This window comes from Mytilus californianus, unplaced genomic scaffold, assembly GCF_021869535.1.
Source record: "Mytilus californianus isolate M0D057914Y unplaced genomic scaffold, xbMytCali1.0.p SCAF_2, whole genome shotgun sequence".
Lineage (NCBI taxonomy): Eukaryota > Metazoa > Mollusca > Bivalvia > Mytilida > Mytilidae > Mytilus > Mytilus californianus.
In genome coordinates this window covers 27,401,799-27,425,900 of record NW_026262668.1, presented here as the reverse complement: position 1 = coordinate 27,425,900, position 24,102 = coordinate 27,401,799, and the positions used below count along the sequence as shown (strand labels likewise).

Genomic DNA, 24,102 nt, shown 5'->3' with positions numbered 1-24,102 from the left:
GTTATTGATGACAGAAAAACTTTAACCTCAGACTGAATCTGAATGATAACTGTAAAAAAAAATAAGTCAAGTTATCAGTAAAATACAGAAAAATGAAAAATATTTTCAAAATTTTGCTCTGGATACTGTATTTTGGTCAAAAACAAGCTTCTGTCCAAATTTCATAAAATTCCATGAAGGTTTGATAAAGTTATTGGTGTCTAAAAAAAACTTTTAACCACAGACTGAACCTAAATGTTGACGCCGAAATCTAGGATCGCTTTCGCGAAATTTGGAGCAGGATCTGCTTACCCTTCCGGAGCACCTGAGATCACCCCCAGTTTTTGGTGGGGTTCGTGTTGCTTAGTCTTTAGTTTTCTATGTTGTGTCATCTGTACTATTATTTGTCTGTTTGTCTTTTTATTTTTGGCCATGGCATTGTCAGTTTGTTTTCGATCTATGAGTTTGACTGTCCCTCTGGTCTTTCGTCCCTCTTTTAGGCTAGACAAAAATTGTTCATAAAAGTTTCATAAAATTTACCAAATCCAAGGGACATAAATTCCTCAAAATGACAAGTCTTTCAGACCATTGATTACAATTTGCTCTTATTTTTAAGGAAAACCAGTAAAAAAATCCCGACTTTAAAACAATGCATTCTCATTGTATATCCTCCTTTTTATATTAACCAAATGATGGTTTGATAGCAAGTTAGATTAAAAGTTTATCCAGGGAGAAATACATTTATTCTTGGAAATTATAATTTTTTTAATGGCAATCAGTGATGGAGCACTACAAATACATATTTGGTGTATTAAATGTCCGTCTTGCATAACATGTCTTTCCATCTTTGAGTGCATACAATGACAAGTACTGTGTATAAAAGTCAAATATCAAACTAAAACCAAAACAAATCAAATGGTCTCTGGTAGAGAGTTGTCTCATTGGCAACCATGCCACATCTTATCTTTACAGTTATCATCAGACTTGAAAAATGTCCATTTCTTTAAACACCCAAGTTTCATTATTAGCATAAGATAAAGTCATAACAAGACATACTCAATATCCTGCTTATTGATTATGAATGAAAGTCATCAAGATCAAAGTTTTAATACATGTTGACTTATTACTAATAACAGTGAGTTCATACCAACAACAATAGCTAAAAAAGGATTAATAAACCATGAAAAGGAGGTCATGGTCAGCTGAAATGTCAAAATAGACATGGGTTCTTTAAAATGATTAGCAACCACAATACAAACACCTATTACTGAGAAACGACTATAAAAAAACAAGCTTTTCAATATACCACAAAAATGAGGTCAAGGTTAGAAGAACCCTACCAGCTGACGGACATCTTCACCTTACAATCAATCATTCAATACACAAAATATAGTTGACATATTTCCTATAGTATCTGAAAAATGAACACTTTGACCAATCAACCAAGAAAATGAGGTCAAGGTTAGATTAACACTGCCAGGTCGACATGTACAACATACAACCATTCCATACACTAAATATAGTTGAAGAAGGATGGCTGCTTAATGTCCAGCGGAAAATTAATATGCATATTCAGGAAAAGAACATGTTAATGTTATATGAATATTAACCCTGCTTTGTACTAGACCGTCACGCTGAGACGGATTTTTAACGTGCTAGTTCACAAGGTAACAGTCCACAAGAAGACACGTCACCTTCCCAGGACACATTATTCTGAAACTGGGCCGACCAGTCTTTGCTTTTACTACTTAATGCCACGTGCTCAGCGGAGAAGCAGCAAATACCAATTTTAAAGTCCTTGGTTTGTCCAGGCTGGGGTTTGAACCCATAACCTCCAGCACTCGAGGCGAACACACTTTCATCAGACCACCGAGACAGTCAAATATAGTTGATCTATTGCTTGTAGTATCCGAGATGTGGTGAATCCTCCGACAGTCTATAAGAACAAGCAAGGATCCCATTTATACCAAATATAGTTATCAAATTGCTCATAATAACTGAGAAATTCACTTGATAAAAAACTAATAATAAACTATGTATTTTTCAAGCAGTTGCTGAACCATGAAAATGAGGTCAAGGACAATGGACAGATGAATGGATGACTGGTTGTTTGACATCCAGTACCAAATTAAATGCAAATTCAGGAAGAGAAAATGTTGATGTGATATGAAAATGAACACTGCTTTGTGTTTTATTAAAGTGCTATAAGTAGTTCATTAGGCATCAGTCCACATGAAGATGTGTCACATTACACAATATTCTGATTGCCGGATGACCAGTTTCGCTCTTCCTCCTTAATGCCATGTGCTTAGAAGAGAAGCAGTAAATACCAATTTTAGTCTGGTTTGATCCAGCCATAAGATTGAACCCATGACCTGCACTTTAGGCTAGCACTCTGCCATGAGACCACAAAGGCAGTTGACATATGACAGAAGGAAACTTCAGAACATAAAGCAACTGTATACAGGGGGTAGGAGGGGTGTCCACCCAATTTCTCTCAAAAATAAAAACTGAATCCTGAATTCCCGCAAAAATAAACAGAATGGAGAATTCCAAAAAATTGAATCATCCATTCCCAAGTCCCATTTAATGTAAATCCCAAATTCCAGCAAAAATAAAGGCCCAATCCCAACATCCAAAAAAGGTCCTTCCGCCCCCACTATATATTCAAGGTATGATGTAACCAGGTCTTTTACCCTCTGAAAGATAACGCTTTATACAAATAGTTTACACTGCTGGATAAGGATCCCTTTGTCTTGTGTTCTGTGAAATTTCGTCAAAGGCGAGACAAAAAGTACAAGGCCATGTGAACTCTTCATAATATTTCAAGGATCTGATAGAACAGTTATCTTTTGCTTAACGTACAATACAGATAATGGTTATGGTAAGAAGACAACATTTCAGCCTATATATTTTATAGATTTTGTCTTCATAGAACATAACATTGTGTAAAAAATTACTAAGGACTGGGCAAAGCCAACGTTAGTTTTCATGAATGAATAGAGGACAGTAGGATAAATCAAGGTACAGCTAGAAGGAAAATAGTATACAAGTATATGTTGGTCTTTCATAGGCATATATAAACACTACCCACAGTAAAAAAAAAAGTTTTGAACAGTGTTTTTTTTTTCATGAAAAAAAAAAAAGGTGTATTTTTTTCAAGGAAAAAAAAAAAAAAGAGTAAAAAAAAAATTCAAAGGAAGACATAACTATTTTTTTAAATAACAATTAACCACAGAATAGTTTATTTGTAATTTTATACAATATTTCATAACTATATATACAATAAGATGTCAATCAACTCAAATTTTAAATAATCATCTTGCCCTGAGTGAGAATGAAACATGCATCATGAACACAACAGTTCAGTTGGTTTGTCATTACTGTGGGACAGCCCACTCTTGCCAAATCAAATTTAACACTAGAATTTGAGAGGTATTTATCACTCTTGTTTACTCAAATCTAACATTAGATTTCATAAAAATATTGTATATAAAAAGAATTTCTCATTTTCCAAGGTAGTGTACATCTCAATTCTAATGATTGAAAAAAATGGGGTATCCACTCCATACAGAGAACACAGGGAACAATCAAGAAATTTTACCTTCCCTGTGCCTTAACCCCATCATGTTGACTGGAAATGACAAAATTCACCTCAGCTGCAGTGAACATGTTCTATCCATCAAAATAACATAAATCAATACTTTCATAAGACAACCTTCAAAATATTGGTCTATTTATAAACTTCACATTAAAAATTATTTTGTCCAGCAAATTATACCACATGTTTATTTGACATTGACAAAATTTCCATGCTCAGTAGTTCACAACTAAATCAAATCGATCCTGAATAAAGAAGCTAAGTAAAATGTTACAAAAAATTCTGTAATTTATAATAGTTGGTATAACATGCATAATAATAGAATTTAAAGTACAATGTATTGTCAAATATATGTGGAGTGATCATGACTGCCCATCAGATCTGAAAATAGATTATACCGTGAGATGCCAAAAACTCACATTGACTTATCATAATAGAAAAATCCAACTGACAATAAAAGAAAGCTGCTAAAAAGTGGAATAGACTCATTGCTGAATGTCATAATTGCCAATACAACAGTTCTACAAGGGAAATTCCCTCTTTTTCCTTTAAAAAATTGAAACCTTCCCTTTTGGACCTGTCACCTGAGGGTGGTCAAAATCTATCTTTGAAAAAAAAAAATCACTCTGTTAATACCCCCTTTCATCATTGAGTTGTTTTGATAGTATTTTCTATTGTTCATTTTCACTGTATTGCAAAAATAATTCTACTTTTCATAGTAAAAAGACATCCGAGCTCATCAAAAATGTTGTTTTAATAAATAACTATATAGCTACCGGTATTTAAATCCATGCATAGATATTTAAATGTTTTCCTTAAAATGATCTTAAATGTTAAAATACTTTGCATCTTAATACAAAATTTTGAATGAAACTAGATGTGTCAGAATGACACGAACGGCCCTGCTCTGCAAAAAATGCTTTAAGCCATTTTTACTCACATACTAAAAATCAGCTCAATATGTGAAGGCTTTTAGAAAAAAAAGACTGTATAACTGTTTGTTGCTGAATGACAGAATGATGGATAAAGGTTAAACTATATCTAACTATACTTTATAAATAAGGTCATCATGCATCATTGCCCCCTTAGTGAAGCTGTAAAGGGGGGGGGGGGGGGGGGGGGGGGGAGATCTCCCACTTTGTAGCTCCAAAATATTGGTAGGTAAGGTATGTTATTAAAACAAACCTGGTTAATCTATACATTAATTGACATCATAGCACCATTAATTAATAATAATCCTCATTTTAAATAAACACTGAACACAAAATATCTCCTTTTTAACCAAAGTAATCATAGTTATCTTCTCCATTCAAAACTGCAAGGGCAGCACCAGCCTCTGGATCCCATGGCATAATTCCCTGGCATGCCAGCTCATTAATATCATAGTCATTCATACCCCATAGGTTACCATAATTAACAGTGTATGGAGAGTCATCGTCTGAGTCTAAGGAGTCATCATCATCATGGAGGAAATGTGGTCCCCCGTGAAGATGCTTACTCAAAGCCATCAACCTGAAGTCATAAATTTGTACATGTATATAATAATATGTTATGCATGAAACATCAACCCAATTAGACCATCAAAATCTAGAATAAAATATGGAAAAGTGAAAAACTTTCAAAAAGGCAGATAAAGAAATTTCATATGAATACCACAATTTAAAGCCAAATCTAAGACAAAAGAATTCACAATACAATACAAATATGCAAACTACAAGACAAATATCAAGTAAACCTAAACTTGATGTGTTTAGGGTAGTTTTGCTAATTTTTAGGGTCCTTTGTATAGTAATTTAAAATACAATGTCTAGTTTAGGCATATTTTTATTTAGTTAAAGACCTTGAATCTAGGTAAACATCTCAACTTGTGACATTGAAGAATAATCATTTATTGCATCATAAATGTCTTTGAAGCACTGCTAAAAAACATGACATACATGTCATAAATATTCCCATTAACAATGCTACCTACCAAAACAGGACATAAAAGCCATAAATATCACCATTAACACCAATACCTATCAAAACAGGACATAAAAGTCATAAATATCACCATTAACACTGCAACTTACCAAAACAGGACATAAAAGTCATAAATATCACCATTAACACTGCAACTTACCAAAATAGGACATAAAAGTCATAAATATCACCATTAACACTGCAACTTACCAAAACAGGACATAAAAGCCATGCATATCACCATTTACCATGAATAACACGGCAACCAACCGAAACAGCATAAAATCCATAAATGTCACCATTAACACTGCTACCTACCCAATCAGGACACAAAAGCCATAAATATCCCCATTAACAATGCTACCTACCCAAACAGAACATAATAAACTGTTAACACAGAGATATGTCTCGCCTTTTTGTAATTTTGATAATGCAAATGTTGAAATTAAAATAGCAATACTTTAACATGTAAGTTATGCAAATATTCAAAGTCAATGAATCATGACTGAAGGTACAGGGCTACACAATCTCCATGGAAATGAGATGTGCCAATGCTAACACAACTGCATACCAAATACCACTGACATCATTATTTGTCCCCTTTAAACAAACCTAAACACAAACATTAACTTGTAAAGTTTCAAAGTCAATGAACCATGATAAGGGGGTACGGCTATATAATCTCAATGGAAACGAAATTTGCAAATGCCAATAAATTTGCATACCAAATATCATTGACTTAACATTAGCGGTTCATCTTTAACTGATCTAATCACAAACTAATACATGTAAACTAAGCAAAAGTTTCAAAGTCAATAGACCATGACTGAGAGGGGGGGGGGGGGGGCAAATATTCTCCATGGAAATGAAATGTGCTAATGCTTATACAACGCAAACCAATTAACATTGGCCTACCACTAATGGTTCCCTTTGAACTGACCTGATCACAAACTAATACATCATCAACATGTAAACTAAGCAAAAGTTTCAAAGTCAATAGACCATGACTGAGGGAGCGGGGCCAAATAATCTCAATGGAAATGAGATATGCCAATGCTAATACAACTGCATACCAAATATCATTGACCTACCCTAGTGGTTCACCATAAACGAGACATAATCACAAACTAATACATTGTTGACACCGCCGCCAGAAACAGCATACATTGTACCTATGTCTCGTTTTTTGACTCTGTCAGGTCGAGATAAAAACCATAAATATCACATTTAACACTACAACCAACCAAAACAGAGCATAAAAGCCATAAATATCACCATAAACCCTGCAACCTTCCATAACAGGACAAAAACACTGTTACCTACCCAAACAGAGCACAGAAGTAAAAAATATCACCATTAACACTGTAACATACCCAAACAGAGCACTAAAGCCAAAAATATCACCATAAACAGTTAACCATCCACACAGAGCACTACAGCCATAAATTTCACAATAAACATGGTAAGCCATTTAAACAGAGCACTTAAGTCATAAATATCACCATAAACACTGTGTACCATCCAAACAAAGCATAGCTGACTATGCCGTATGGGTTTTTCTCATTGTTGAAGGCAGTACAGTGACCTATTATTGTTAATTTCTGTGTCATTTGGTCTCTTGTGGAAAGTTGTTTCATTGGCAATCATACCACATCTTCTTAATTTTATAAATAAAGCCATAAATATCATCATTAATACCAACCAAAACAAAGCATTAATTCCATTAACACAGTTACCTACCCAAACAATGCATTAACTCCATTAACACAATTACCTACCCAAACAGAGTATTCATTCCACTAACACAGTTACCAACCCAAACGGAGCATTCATCCTATTAACACAGTTACCTACCCAAACAGAGCATTCATTCCATTTATACTATTACCTACCCAAACAGAGCATTCATTCATTCAACACTGTTACCTAAATAAACAAAGCATTCATTCCATTAACACTGTTACCTACCCAAACAGGGCATTCATTCCATTTACACTGTTACCTACCCAAACAGAGCATGCATTCCATTATCACTGTTACCTAACCAAAAACAGAGCATTCATTCCATGAACACTGTACCTACCCAAACAGAGCATTCATTCCATTAACACAGTTACCTACCCAAATAGAGCATTCATTCCATTAAAACAGTTACCTACCCAAACAGACCATGCATTCCATCATCACTGTTACATAACCAAACAGAGCATTCATTCCATGAACACTGTTTAAACCTACACAAACAGAGCACTCATTCCATGAACACTGTTACCTACCCAAACAGAGCATTCATTCCATTAACACAGTTACCTACCCAAACAGAACATGCATTCCATTATCACTATTACCTAACTGAACAGAGCATTCATTCCATGAACACAGTTACCTACCCAAACAGAGCATTCATTCCATGAACACTGTTATCTACCCAAACAGAGCATTCATTCCATAAACACAGTTACCTACCCAAACAGAGCATTCATTCCATAAACACATTTACCTACCCAAACAGAGCATGCATTCCATTTTCACTGTTACCTACCAATCAGAGCATGCATTCCATTAACACTGTTACCTAACAAAACAGAGCATTCATTCCATTATCACTGTTACCTACCCAAGCATAGCATTCATTCCATTATCACAGTTACCTAACCAAACAGAGCATTCATTCCATTATCACTGTTACCTACCCAAGCAGAGAATTCATTCCATTAACACTGTTACCTACACAAACAGAGCATTCATTCCATTAACATTGCTACCTACATAACAGAGCATACATTCCATTAACACTGTTACCTACCCAAACAGAGCATTCATTCCATTAACACCGTTACCTACCCAAACAAAGCATTCATTCCATTATCACAGTTACCTAACCAAACAGAGCATTCATTCCATTCTCACTGTTAACTACCCAAGCAGAGAATTCATTCCATTATCACTGTTACCTACCCAAACAGAGCATTCATTCCATTAACACTGTTACCTACACAAACAGAGCATTCATTCCATTAATTCTGTTACCTACATAACAGAGCATACATTCCATTAACACTGTTACCTACCCAAACAGAGCATTCATTCCATTTACACTGTTACCTACCCAAACAAAGCATTCATTCCATCCTCCTCATCACTAACATCACTGTCTGTATCTTCTCCTTCATAAGATTCTACTAAATGTATCAGTAACCAATCCATACATTCTTTTTCATCAGTCAAACCAAGGTCTCTTTCTGAAATATATTGTATCTGTTTTAGGACATTTATAAATAATCTATTTTATTGTTGTAAATTCAGAAATATTAACACTGATATCCTTTATCCAAAGGAACTAAAAATTGATAAAAATTATTTTGTGCATGTTATTTTTGACCCGCTTTTTGCATGTCATATAAAAAAAAAGTATTTTAAGAAATAAACATATTTTAAAATCATAATCAATGTGATCTCTGAATACTGTCAATTCAGAAATTATTGGAGGCATTTATTAATGAGATATTAGGAAAAGTTCTATACAATTACATGTTTGAGATATCGTAATAAGAGTTCTTATTTTTTCAATACTTACCCAGTTGCATTATTCGCATTAATAACAAGAGGCTCTAAAGAGCCTGAATCGCTCACCTGTATTTCAGAGGAGAAGATTTTTAAATGTTAGCAAACTTGATGAACAAATTGTGTAAAATTGTCTTTAAAGGGCAATAACTCCTTAAGGGGTCAATTGACAATTATGGTCACATTAACTTTTTTGTAGATCTTACTTTGCTGAACATTATTGCTGCTTACAGTTTATATATATCTATAATAATATTAAAAATAATAACAAAAAACTGCAAAATTTTGTTAAAACTACCAATTCGGTGGCAGCAACCCAACAATGGGTTGTTCGATTTGTCTGAAAATTTCAGAGCTGATAGATCTTGACCAATTGAACAATTTTACCATGTCAGATTTGCTCTTAAAGCTTTAGTTTTTGAGATATAAGCCAAAAACTGTATTTGACCCCTATGTTCTATTTTTAGCCATGGCGGCCATGTTTGTCGATGGATTAATACTTCGGATACAATTTATAAACTAGATACCCTAAGGAACATTTAGTTAAAGTTTGAATGTATTTGGCCCAGTAGTTTCAGAGGAGAAGATTTTTGAAATAGTTTACGACGACAGACGACGACAACATACAACGACGACGACAGACGCCAAGTGATGGCATCAGCTCACATGGGGCCCGTCCCAGTGAGCTTAAAACTTGGTAATAATTTATAAATTTGCAGTACCTAATTTCAGCCCCAAAAAGTTCATAGATAATTTTTTACTCAATGCAGATCATGATGTACATTTTCACTTTAGTTAAGACATTTTCTCTTTAGTTAAGACATTTTCTCTTTAGTTAAGACATTTTCTCTTTAGTTAAGACATTTTCTCTTTAGTTAAGACATTTTCACTTTAGTTAAGACATTTTCTCTTTAAGAGGTTGACAGGCATGTTGACACAAAAATTATATGTCTCACCATTTCAATATTTGAATCAACAAAATTTCTCATATGAATAAATGGTCAAAGTCCATGTTCTGATATGGGAAATCCTTCAAAAAATCAATAAAACAAAAAATGAAATCAAAGTTGTACAGCTAAATGTGGATGAAGTTAGTTTAACTCAATGTTATGCAAACTTAAGTAGATTTTGCATTGACAAACTTCCATATTTCTAGCAATGACTAAGTCTGTGATTTGTTTTGTGTCCACCCTCTTCCTCTCCCAGCCAGGGGTACTACTTGTACAAGTAATTTTTATTTACTTGAAGAAGTAAATATTAATATATTTATATAGGTAAATTTGTAGGATACTTATACAAGTGTATTTTATTTACTTGTATAGGTAAAAAATAATTCGGCTTAGTTATGTCCCTTAAACATTCAGATTTTTTTACTTACACAAGTAAAAAAGTCATCCTATCTTCTTTTCTTAAATTCTTAGGACTTCTTTGCTCTAATATAATTTTTAATTGTCTGTAGTGTAAGTGTAATTTCATGGACAATGAAAATCTCATTTGCCTGTTATCTTCAGAACACTGCTCATTTACAAGCCCCCAAGGGGCAATTTTTGAAGGCCTTGCACAAATACTTAAGATCTTTGCGCAATCAGTTTCTTTGTTGAATTAATGAGACGAAACATTGAACTTTAATCAAAAATCATGAGCTTACCTGAGAAAAATTGTTAAAGGCATGTTTTTACATCTCAAAACATGAGAATTTTTCTGGGATTGTAAAAAAAAATTACTTATACAAGTAAATTTTTTAGAAAATTAAGGGGAGATTATTCAAACATTATAATTAACTTATAGAAGTATATTTTATTTACTTCTTCAAGTAAATAAAGATTACTTGTACAAGTAGTACCCCTGACTGTCCCCAAATCAATCTGATAAGGGCTTTTTCAGAATTTAACGCATAGGGGGCATGGAAGGCACTTTTTAAGACCCCAAACACCATAAAACAAAATTTTCATTTTACTTGCAAATCTTACAAAAATTCTACATATACCTGTAAGCGGATTTGACTGAAATTGCAATATTTAATTTCACATTTTTGTCCAATGTTCAAAAATCACAATAATAAATGCACTCAATAATTTCTGAATTTACAGGAGGGTAGGAATGCCCTTTACCGTCAGGCGTCAAACAGTCATTTTCGGCTACCGTTAGCGCCAAATTTGTTAAAATTTTACCTTGATTTGTTAAAATAACCTTATCGTCTCAAAAAATTATCGTTAACGGTTATTATTGGAAAAAATTTAACGTGATTCGTCAAAATTAGTTGATTTTTTTATCGTCTAAAAGAAAGTGTACATTTTATCGTCCTGAACCAAAAATTACCAAAAACGTCATTTGGCAAGAATTTTTACCACTATTCGTCATGAAGGTACCCCCATTACGACACTCTTACAGTACACTTAAAATATTGTATGCTGTGGCATAAAAATATTTAAAGTTGCAGATGAAATAATTTTACCAAAATTTTGGTCAATGAATTTACTAATGAGCCTACATAGCTAACAAGACTAACCCCACAATCCAGATAAAACTGATTCTAAGAATTCTTCATGTGGTTTCCAATCATTTTTCTTCGATTTTACTTTATCAGTAATGTGTTTCAATAATCCATAAGACCTAGAAAAGTCCTTTGCACAAACACCACAAGAGGTTGGAAACTTGAAACGTTGATCTTTGTCTAGGAACTTTATGTGGTGTTTCTCCATTTTCAGTACTTTTTCTTTATAATGTTTCTCAAGTTCATCTAGTTGCTCATGGTCTTCAAGTGGCACATCTTCCAACACAATTCCACACTCTCCTAAAATATTAATGCTCAAGTTTATAAATAGAAGAAATGAAAGGGAATTGCTGGGCAAAGTAGCAAATATTTTACAACTTTATGATGAGACAAAATGAACAATTAACCAATTATTTAGTTTGCTGAGTGAGAAGAACAGAAGAAGGGCGAACTGGAAAAATGGGGTAGATGTATGTTAATGTCCCCCAACATTTCCTTAACATTACAGCAATATCTCTATTGCTTGCAGAGAGCATGGCACTCTTCCAACAAAAGGCATCACATTTAAGGTTCTCATTACGAATTGTATTTCTGTGCACTATAAACACAACTAAATGAAGGCACCTCAACATGAGAATGTGTTATAATTTACTACCAGATATCAGCCCTTCAAATTCAAATTTTGTTCAGGTAAAATGCTGTCCAGCTGGAAAATTCAGAATTGTTGAAAATACTGGTCATCAATTGACGTATAGATGAAATAACCAAGGTGACAATCTTCAAACTGTAAACTTAAAACAACAGAAGAGTTTATGTCCAATTTAACAACAAATATTCTGTTCTACAAGATATTTTACTTTGTTATATACATGTTATTTGAATCCTACCTATCTTCTGCTCACTTTTGCCTTATATTTCCTTTTCACCCAAACTTTTGCTGATGATAAACCTACTCAATCATTCAACGATTACTTTAAGACAGTGGCAATAGACCTTTTTTTATACACACTCTGATATGTACTGCAATGACCATATGATGACAGAAAAATAGCTATAGGGTGTATTCCCAAAATACAAGATGATTCTGTAACAAAGACACAAAGTTTCCATCAAATTATTTCATGTCAAGGACTTTTTAAAGTTCTTTAGAGAAATGTACATACATGTATATGGGTAAAGCCAAAAAGGTGCTCCAAATTGGTCAAATAACCATCTGAAGCTTAAATCCCAATTTTAAAATATTTAATATATGTTATTTGATTACAACTTGTTATTGTGCATCAGTGCCATGATGAAGCAGAAGATTTGATAAATATCAAATATCAGCTAATTCAATGTGTCTTGTTATTGAAGTTTGTCAAACGTAGATCTGTACGTTCCTGTGTCCCAAGCGTGACATGGAAACCCCCTTCTAACAAAAAATATACCTGGTTGTTTTTATGGGCAAAAGAAAAACGGAAAGCAAGTTAAATCGTCAGAAAAGTGTTGTTGCACTATAACTCCGTCAAAGTTTTGCGTGAAATGCAGTAAAATTATCAAATAAACGATTATTTCGACAGGGTTAGTAATGTTATATTGACAATAGACTACAATGGTAAAAATAACGCACGGGGTTTTCCGCGATATCGTCATCTGCGGAACATTTGATTGGTTTCTGTCATATTCATGCGCCGTCGTATCTCGGCTGTTTCAAATAGTTCTAGTTTTGGTTTCGTATTCCGTTTTATGAGAAGCATAGAATGGCAAGTTTGTAATGTCAAAATAACGTTAAACGTACGTAAATGTTTATTCCTTATTATTGACGGAAAGAGTTTATCCAGGGAGAAAAAAATACTTTGTTTCATTTCAAAATTGCTATATATACGAAACTAAATGTCAGCATCGCTATCATTCATGGATGAAAATGGAAGAAGAACTCGATGGTAAGTTTTGAGCAAAATGTCAAACTAATAACGACCAGGGCGTCAAACAAAGTATAACGACCAAACCATTCTGTCAAATTGACACTGTTTTATATAATTTTTGCCAAAATAATATGCTTAGAATGATAAGAACTAATGAAAATAACGCATTCAAACACCGAAGTCAAACCGTTCGTTCACTTTTTACGGTAACATCGATATGACCTTTTCTTGACCAATTTTGTCAAGCCAGTCAATATAACACCTAGGATGTAGATGATCTTCGTAGAGATATACTGCACCATTCTTTTCATTTAACTTCTATTTCAACTTACAGATAACAAAGGGGAAAAGTTAATATACATTTAAAAAGGGTGTAGTAATTTTCAGTGCTTTTTCACAGGGTGTTAGTTGACAATTATATGCATAGTCAATATAACCATGGTCATTAAGAGAGTTAGTTGACACCTTAATGTTAGGGTCAATATAACTCCTACTCCCACAGTAGTCCTTAAGCTACTATTACTACTGAAATATGTTGACTTTGGCTTTTAGCCTACAAATCTCTTCTACAATAAAAAAATTAAGCCTTTTAGTGAAATTGTAAGCATATTTCCTGCTTCTTTGAAATAGAGCATAAGTTGACGACTTAAGGATGCAAGTCAATATAACCATGGTCCAAAAGTTTGTTTTTAAGCACTCAACCTCCCCATACCCTTGATTTCGACAATAAAAACATGAATGTAGACACAATGCAAATCAATGTGAAGTGGTACTTATTTCCAATGCTGTTTTCAACATGGATAACATACAACATCATAAACATAAGAAGATGTGGTATTATTGCCAAAGAAACAACTCTCCACCTAAGACCTAAAGAAGTAAAAAAAAACAATTATAGCCTATAAGGTCACGTTATGGCCTTCAACATGGAGCCTTGACTCACATTTTCATTCTTTTCAATTCAAAATCATGTATAAAACTATTTTAACTTTATTTATTGCTTTTCAGATCTTTGAGATAAATCAACTGAGTATGAACAGTGGAATAGACAGCAGAATGAACTTTAAAATGTTTTTAATTTGTTTAAATAAATGATTTATGGTTTGATTCTTGAATAGTGGTTTAATTATTAGTATTGTCATACATTAAAGTGTTTTATACTTTACTTTCAAAAGTGTTGATTTAATAAGCTCTTGAAAAAAAATTGTTGAAAACAGTTGATCAATAAAGTCACCATCTGACACAGCCAAGAGTATCATAACTGTACATATTAAATGAGCAACCTTTGACCAAAGTACAAAGTCAGTTCAAGTGAGCCTAATTAACAATACTCCTTAGTACCAACAGTAAACAATATGTTCCCCTAAATACTGTGAGTAACTCATTAAGTGTCTGTTTACCATCAGGCTAAGCTAACTCTTGCAGTGCACCGGATAGTTTAATTGGGTTTGAGTTGTTATTTAAGGTTTGTTCTTTTCTTGTTATTTATCTTGATTTCTCCTCCCCCTTTTGGATTTGTGAATTAGTGCACCTTTATTTTTCTTGCATTCTATAGTTATCACTTTGATCTGATAGATCTCAGATAGTTTTGGTTATGAGCTTGTGACTTCATTATTAGCTGAACAATAATGAATATGAACCCCTGCATGCATTCAAGAATTAAGTTTATATCAAAATAAACATAATGGATCAAACTCTTTGTGTTCAGATGTTACACCAGATTTCCTGTTTTTTTTCAGTAAGTTACTTGACATTGTGTCAATATAACAACCAAAAGATGGTAGTGTTGTGAGCAATATAAGCATTCAATCATAATTTGGTAAAATGAAAAATAACCATCAGTTACCTAGACAATAGTAGAAAAAAAATCTTTAAAAAAATGATTTTGAAAAAGGTTAAATTTAAACACTATTCGTCAATATAACCTACATGTAAGATATGGTATACAAGATTTAATAGTCATCTTCTTCATTTAGAAGATTAAGCTGTATTGGATAAGTTTTCCCCTACTTAAAAAATCAGCTAGTGTTGCCCCCCTGTTTTTTGAGTAGCCTGTTTTAAAATTAAGGCAGAAAAACTATCAAAAAGGGTTATTGTCAAAATAACATACATTGAATTTGGATTTAATTATGTCAACGAAGATCTGGGTTTACAACAACTACATAAAATATTTCATTTGAAATATAATAATTATGTTTACAAATATAATTGCTGTTCAAAAAACGTTTTACACAAGTTACTAGAAGAAAACATTATTTTGGACATCTATAACATACTGATCTTGCTCAGCACTGACATTTCAGAACATCAGGGATATCTCTGTGAATTGGTCTATGATATAATGATGTTGAAAGATATTATGTGCAGCTAAATATTGATACATTTCATTAATTCCATAAGAAACTATTTAAAACAAAAGATTGCACTATTGTCAATATAACTTACACAAAATATACAAGGAAGGTCAATTTTACAAAAACATAGCAAGACCATGGGTTTCAAATAAAAAGAGGTAGTAAGATACAGATGGTTGCTAACAAAATAATGTGAATTGATAGAGATATCAAAAACTTCAATTTTATATCCTAATGTCACACTTTCCAGACCACCTTTATGGCTTTACCCATATCAGACATTAAACGCATTAAGATATTTTCATCAAACTTAAATGAGTGTTAAAAATTAGTGTATTGGGTCACAGGAGGAAATCTGACGTAGAAAAAAAGAGCGATCTCAAGTACTAACCACAGGTAAGTGTCTTATTTTCAGTACTCTGATCAGCTTCGTCAATGCTGCCAGTAATTGCACTATTATTACTATCTCCAGTTACTTTATCAACCTTCTGTTTTGCTGATTTTATGGGAGTACTATCATCTTTAACTTTATTATTTATCTAAAATATACAAGATATCTATTTAAACCTTGTCATATTTTTCACCTTTCCAGAATTTTTGCATCTTTTTTAATGCTTTTTTAAAACATAATATATGTGTTTTTGAAGAGTTCCTGTTGGAACAATTCTGAATACATTTATTCATTAATCATACATGTATGTGTAGTAGTGTATTGATCTGGGTTTTCGGTGCTTGAGGTAGCTATAAATTATTACATTTTACAGGATTAAATGACATTTTTTTGGTCATCAGTTACTAATTCCTGATTGAAATGCTATTTCAGTAATAAAAATGCCACTAAGTATTGTAAGGTAATACACAGGCACTCCAAGCTATTGTTTTAATGCCACTGAGGGATATTAGGATGATTATCTCTAATCACTTTTACCTATCTTTATAGAATATATTGATCATGTTCAGACATATATTTCATTGATTTAATAATAACTTTTTAACAAAGGCTAGTGATGATTTAGACTTAAATTTAGGTCGATGTGTGCTTTTATTAAGTACCATGTAATACTTATGTAGCCTTTTTTTTTCAACAAGTACTAGATTAGAAGTTTAATGGTAAAATATTTCAAAATTTTGGGACCTCAATGTTCGTAAACTTCGTACTTTATTTGGCCTTTTTAACTTTTTTCATTCGAGCGTCACTGAGAAGTCTTTTGTAGGCGAAACGTGCGTCTGTCAGCGTGATGAAATTATTGGCAGTTTCTATCCTTACCTACCTGAACAGATAGATATTTTTCTTTACTTTTAGGTGATTTTCTATGATGCTTTCCTTTCTTTGACCTTGCTCCCTTGTTAACAGTGCCAGTAGCTGTATTTTCTTTATCTTCCTCAGAGGAATCCAATGGACCAGATACAACAGACTTATTGTCCTTGTCACCCCCATCAACATCGCCTGGTAATGGACCAGACAAATCTGTTTGCTGCTTCTTTGTTACATGTGTTGAATTTTTGTGTCCTGTATCATCATGACGAAAAAAGCACTTGTCTCCATAACGACATGTTCCAGGTCCCCTAAAAAGTGATTGAAGTACATTATTTTTCGTAAACCTTTCAACAATATTCTATAATGAGTAAAATCATTTTACAAAAATGTAGTTGAAACATGTGAAACACAAATTTCAGGAAGCTATGATTTGAAGTTCCTGGTAAAAATGCAAAGAAAATTTCTTGCTTCATCATCAAATGATCATTATGTGTAAGAATATACTAGAGGCTCTAAAAAGCCTGTTTCGCTCACCTAGATCTATGTGCATCTTCAACAATAGACACTCTCCAAAATTGTGGATTAGAATAGAATTCATGACAAAAAATCTCTTTTTGATGATCTTGTATTGCTGATAATTTTTCTGTTTAAAGTTTCTCTCTATCTTCTTTAGTTTTTGCCCAAAACACAAAAAAGGTAAAAAACATCATTTCAGGGAAATCACTCTATAACAAGTCTACTAACAAGTTCATCAAGATTTGACTTATTAGAAGATCTTGTCTTGTTGATCATTTTTGCGATATAAAGTGTCTATCTATCTTTTATAGTTTTCAAGATAATAGGCACTTATTTGTAGATCTTGTCTTGCAGACTCATGTTCTTATAAATAGATACCCCTATGATGATAGTGGCTAAGTTTAATTAACTTTCGCCCAGTAGTTTCACAGAAGAAGATTTTGGTAAAAGTTAACTGATGATGACATACCCTAAGTGATAAAAAAGCTCACTTGACCCTTTGGGTCAGGTGAGCTAATAAGTTTTAATACAAAACAAGAAATCAATAATTGAAGGATGTGAAAATGCATCACACCATATAGCACTCACATGTACTGATTTGAAATGTTTCTTAAAATATGAGACAAAACTTTCAGGAGCAATGACAAGACAAACAGACGGACAGACAGAGGAAAAGTAGTATATACAAGATATGTATATCATACTGTACCTGTGGTATCTACATCTTGCTACATTTGCTACTTTTCTCTTTCTATGAATGTAAGGACAGCTGTCACCATTTCTGCAGCCATTCTTTGTGTTAAAGTACCGACACAGATTTCTTTCCATTTTCAATTTTTTCTGAAGATATATTTTAAGACATACATATTTATATGATGAATTCATGTCATACAAATTAGATGTTGGAATTTATATTGTAAATTTTTTTCAACAGAAGCCAGTAGTCTTTACAGAGTATTCTGGTTCTACACAACACATACTTACTTTCGTTGTTTCAAAATTTATTATCCATTTTACTTTACAAATTTGTTTTAATATCAAAATCACAATAATAGAGCATTTTCATACTAATATGAATCAATAATAGCTATCAAAAATTTTCATAAAGGGTATTTTATTATGTTGGTTGTCTCACTTACCTGCCTACACTTGGTCATGAATCCATTTTTTTCTTATTTTATTCATACATGTTATATATAATTAATTTCTTTATCAATAAATCAACATGATCAGCCGTGACAACATTGAAAATTTACTTATTCTTAGTAGACTGATTATTTTTCCTTTCTAACTATATATTAAATAAACATTGCCCCATTCAGTTGTTGACACACATTTGATGAACCAATAAGATTAGACCTAGCCATTTTAGGAAATCATTAAAGAATGGTTGTAAGAAGGGGAGGGCAAGATGATTTTTTTGTGGATGGATTATATACCTGCTGTTAGTCTTGCTTATTCATTTTGTGCAACTTTTCCTTTTACACTTTTGTATTTCAACCCCATGTCCATATAAAAAAAGAAATAAAGGGGTCCATGCCTCAGGCTTTTTCTTAATAACTTCTTTGTATTAGCATCCTATGGACAGGAACACCTCTAATAATATTAGTGTTTACTGTAAATTCAGAAATTATTGCATGCAAATATTATTGCGATTTTTGAAGAATGGACAACAATGCCAGATTAATTATTGCGCTTTCAAGAAAATCTGCATACAGACGTATGCATCGAAATCAGAATGCGAGTTCTTATTATTCCGATACTCACCCAGTTGCATTATTCACATTAATAAAAACCTTGCAATAATTTCTGAATTTACTGTCATGACTGTAACATGTGCGTATAACATGTATAAGGGTAATTTTGTAGAGAAAACATTTTTTTTTAAGTTAGAAGTTGGTTATAATAGTGTAATAAAACAAGCTTCATGAGCTTGCTTAGCTTACATAAAAAAAAAATATAGTACAAATTTGAATAAAAGAACAGCCAGAGAAAAGCCTAGGCTAGCTACAATTCAATAATCTGCAACTGATTTTTCCTATAAATCATTCCAATGAACTATCTGATACCATAGTGGTCTCGCTCTATCCTGTGAAGAGTATAAATATAAACGTCAATATATTATTTCCCAACTTTATCAGCCTATTGGAGTGTTGGACTTTTCGGGGAGTTTTTTCAAATGAATCCAAAGTAGTCATCCCCATGAGACTAGTAAATTTTTCCCCATTGGCATACTGTTAAAGCTGCCATTTCGTATGGAGGATTTTCAACAACATCGCACAAGTCAAATGGTCAATTAAATTAAGAAATAGTTTTCCACAATGGTCATATGGTCAATTTAATTAACCAATATTTTAAACAGTCTTAAGCTTACTCTTTTAAGATTAAAATGAATATTTCAATCAACGGAAAGCCTTTAATTGGTCAAGCAGAAATGTAATTAAGTAATTATTATAAAAGGATTTCAGAATATAATGCAATGAATAAAACTACCTTGGTAGAAAGTTAAATAGGTGTTATTTAAGTATTAGATGAACAAAACCTGCCAAAACACGGAAATATAAATGTTGATGATCTGAAAATATTTTGAGCATAAAGCACAAAGGAGTAAACATGCACATTACAGACAATTTGTGCAAACAGGCCTTAAGATTGAGGATTGACTTCATGGCTATAAATAGATTTATGTGTATTTGTATAAAACATACACAATGATTTGAATGTAAACATTATTATTGCTTTTTTTCTTTACTGTATTTATTTGTTTTTGTTTCAAATATGTGTATTTGAGTGATCAATTTATATGCTAATGATGCACTGAATTTAAATAGACCTTTCATGCTTAAGGCCCGGGGGGGTTACTTCCTATATTTTTAGTGGTACAAGTGTGTCGCAAAACAGGGTCGCTTTTTCATGCCCTGCTGGTTAGAACAAGGTCCCTTTTTCATGTCCTGCTGGTTAGAACAGGGTAGCTTTTTCATGCCCTGCTGGTGAGAACAGGGACTTTTTTTAAACAAAGTATTTGTCTAAAACAGGATCGCTTATTTAACTGTTTATAAGATACAGTCTAGAACCCAGGTCTAGAACAGCATCTATTTTATACAGTCTAGAACAGAATCATTCCATGGTTTACATTTTCTGAGCGTGTCTAGAACAGGGTATGTTTTTCAATATTTCTGTTTAGAACAGGGTATATTTTTCAATGTTTTCTGGTTAGAACAGGGTATGATTTGGCAAGTGCTGTCGGCACAGTTATATCGAAAGGATTGTCAGTAACCCACTCGGGGGCTTTAAAGGATAACATGGATAATGTACCCTTTTGTTGTTTCAATGCTTAACTTGTGGAAATTGTATAAAAAATCTGCAGCCTTTCCCACTGTACTCCTATATTCATGATATTTGACAATTAAGTCATCATCAGTTCTAAATAGATAGAGGATTGTAGCATGCAGTGCTAGCAATGATTTCCCTAAAATAAAGATATTGGCTAAAACGAGTGTAATAAATGGATTTATTCAAGTACACCTTCTAGGGTATGCTCGACTTTAGTGATTCAGCTCAAGGTTTTTGGATAGTAAAGGTTGTTTACGACTTTTTGTTGACAATAAACGCCAGCACATCATAGACAAACCACAGGCGCTTGGGTATATGATACAGAATATTTTTTTATATTTTTTTTTGTTGATTAAAATATTCAATTTTCTATATTTATACTACATATCTATCACTACTGCGCATGTCTCACCTAGTTTCGAGTGATTTTACCAACTTTGAGACACTTAACCCCCATTTTACTATCCACACTTATACTCACTAAGAAACAAAATGGGGGTTTGTCTCAAAGTTGGTAAAATCACTCGAAACTAGATGAGACATGCGCAGTAGTGATAGATATGTAGTATAAATATAGAAAATTGAATATTTTAATCAACAAAAAAAAAAAAATATTCTGTATCATATACCCAAGCGCCTGTGAGACAAACAAGTGAGTAATCTATGTTTACAATTTTACAATGAAACCTTTGCAATAAAGTCTGTGGGTTTTTGCAAAAATCTTGGCTACAATTGCCACCAAATCCCCATATCTATTAATGAAATGAAATATTTTAACAGTATATTGCTTTGAACAACGTTATCCTACATTTGTACATCAATGTACAAAATGGCAGGTCACTTTTATATTGTATTTTTACTGTTTTGATATTGTAGAACTCTGAATATTTTGTAATACACAAGCCTACAGAAGGGGTCATTAACCTTAATGCTTTATGTCGGACTATTCAAATTATTTGGGTGTTTGAAATTTTTAAACTGAAAAGGCTGCCTGCTGAGTGCTGTCAAGACCTTAGCATATTTTGTTTACGGTCTCGCATGACATGAGTTTTATAGCTACCACAAAATTTCAGGCTTACGTTTTTAACAGTACTAATGCAAGTGATGAACAACTGATAAGTTGAACTTTCTCGACGCTAATCAGTCTTTAAAAAAAATTTGTAAAAATGGCGGGTTTTCTTGTGATGATAATGGTGCAACCTAAAACCTGTCATTTTCAAAAGCCTAGACTGAAACGGACGTTGTTAGAATTTTACAAACATTGTCCCGCACCCGAGTGTTGGTTTTTTGTGACCTCTTTGTTCTTAACTGGAATAAAAATAATGTTCTGAATAATTAACTTATTAATTTGTTTGAAGTTCTGTAATTTAATGAGCAGAATGTTTCCGATTCTTTCGAAGATTAATGAGGGCCCCAACGGTAAGATTAGTGAAAACTAATATTGGGTTACCCTCTGTAAATAAAGAATATTATTATATTTCATCTGTGCCAGTTGCCTTTGTATGCTGATTTGCACATTTCGTTTATGTGTTTGTTAAGCTTGTTAAACCATGTCATTATTTATTGTAGATCTAAGTTTGAAAAAAAGTTAACTGTTTACGTGTTTTTTTTTTCTGCAATTGCTTTCACATTGGAATGGTCGTTTATCAAGGGAAGTAGTATGAGTTACTTACTCCTTATCCCAATTAATACACACAAAATGAAATGATTGAGGTATTTGTTGTTTGTTTTTTATTATTTGTCTACACAGAAAGTTTTTTTTATTGAAATCTAATTTGGTATAGGAACAACATTCTTCATTCAATTCATTGGGACCATATCAAACGCAAGAAGTCGTATGATGCACTTTAATTCATACGAATAAAGAAGATATCAGTATATAAAACAACAACTTGACTAGCCTCAACCTTTTTTTTTTAATTCAGCAGAGGATGCTGGGTATATAAAATCAACGAGACAGCAACGTAACAACTAAAACTAAAAGACAACTAGATTTCAACATAATTTTTATAGTTACGGTCTTCAAAACAATACCGGTATTTATACAATTTGTCTAATTTATTATTGGAAGGGTTGTGGTGTAAGAATAGATATAATGATCCAAGAAATGATCAGTCATGTATATATATAAATATACAAGTCTAAATTGAAAACAATATATGAATTTCTAGAACATAATTTCGAATTGAAAAACAGGACTGATTTCCGAAGATTTAATATACCAAATGTCTTTGACAACATCTTCTTTCCTGGAGAGAAAAAAAGTTTAAATTTACAGCCTCGTCTGTCTCGATGGTAGGTAACGCATTGATAATATTCAGTTTATTTACAGATAAGGAAATATGATATAATTATCAATGAGACAACTATCCAGCTGAGACCAAAGAACGAGGAAATAAACAACCGTACATGTATATAAGGCATTGAACGACCTTCAATGACTATGATAATCAAAAGACGTACCTTGTATAGTACCTTATAAGAGGCCTTGGTATGACAAAATCTAAAACAATTCAATGGCCTATCTAAATATCGGAAATCATTTCCATTTTAGGACATGAAATTTCATGCGATGTCATGTATGCATGGTTTACATATCTATATCACGAAGTTGATCGTATAGTGTTGAATTTAAGCTCTGTAGATAAGGCCATGACTGGATTTTTTAATTTGTTTCGCGTCAAGTAAAATAAACTATCAGCAAGCCTGAAAGTAAACACACACAAAAATTAAAACACACCCATAATAGACTAGACATGTCATACAGCTTGACATCATTTTGAGCATCAAAATCATTAATGTTCAATTATATTAACCAGTAATTAAGCTACACATAAGCATACAATGCTTTTATCTTGAAATCAATAATGATTTAGGACATACATATGGTTAGATATGAAATAAGGAGATGAGGTATGATTGCTAATGAGACACATATCCAACAGAGACCAAATGATGTGGATGTATTTGTCTAAGCAACTATATATCACTGCACGGCCTTCAACAATGAACAAAACCATTAGCATATAGTCAACTATTATAAAGGCCCCGACATGACAAAATGTGAAACAATTAAAACACAAAAAAAAGTTAAGATTTATGAAAAAGCAATAAACGAAAAAAAAATATGACAGACG

The 24,102-nt window shown here is 32.7% G+C and overlaps 1 protein-coding gene and 1 long non-coding RNA gene across 2 annotated transcripts; one reads left to right on the top strand and one right to left on the bottom strand.

Moving 5' to 3' along the window:
- Positions 1-3,207: 3,207 nt before the first annotated feature.
- Positions 3,208-22,157, bottom strand: LOC127729604 (uncharacterized). Its single transcript, XM_052237435.1, has 7 exons — positions 22,045-22,157; positions 18,342-18,472; positions 17,130-17,424; positions 16,250-16,397; positions 11,616-11,900; positions 8,652-8,784; positions 3,208-5,092 (listed from the first exon to the last, which is right to left on the bottom strand). The coding sequence occupies exons 2-7, from the start codon at positions 18,458-18,460 to the stop codon at positions 4,858-4,860; spliced, it is 1,215 nt and encodes a 404-aa protein (XP_052093395.1). The 5' UTR covers positions 18,461-18,472; positions 22,045-22,157; the 3' UTR covers positions 3,208-4,857.
- Positions 13,257-14,619, top strand: LOC127729607 (uncharacterized). Its single transcript, XR_007994740.1, has 2 exons — positions 13,257-13,522; positions 14,513-14,619. It is a non-coding gene; the product is annotated as an uncharacterized LOC127729607 (long non-coding RNA).
- Positions 22,158-24,102: the final 1,945 nt, after the last annotated feature.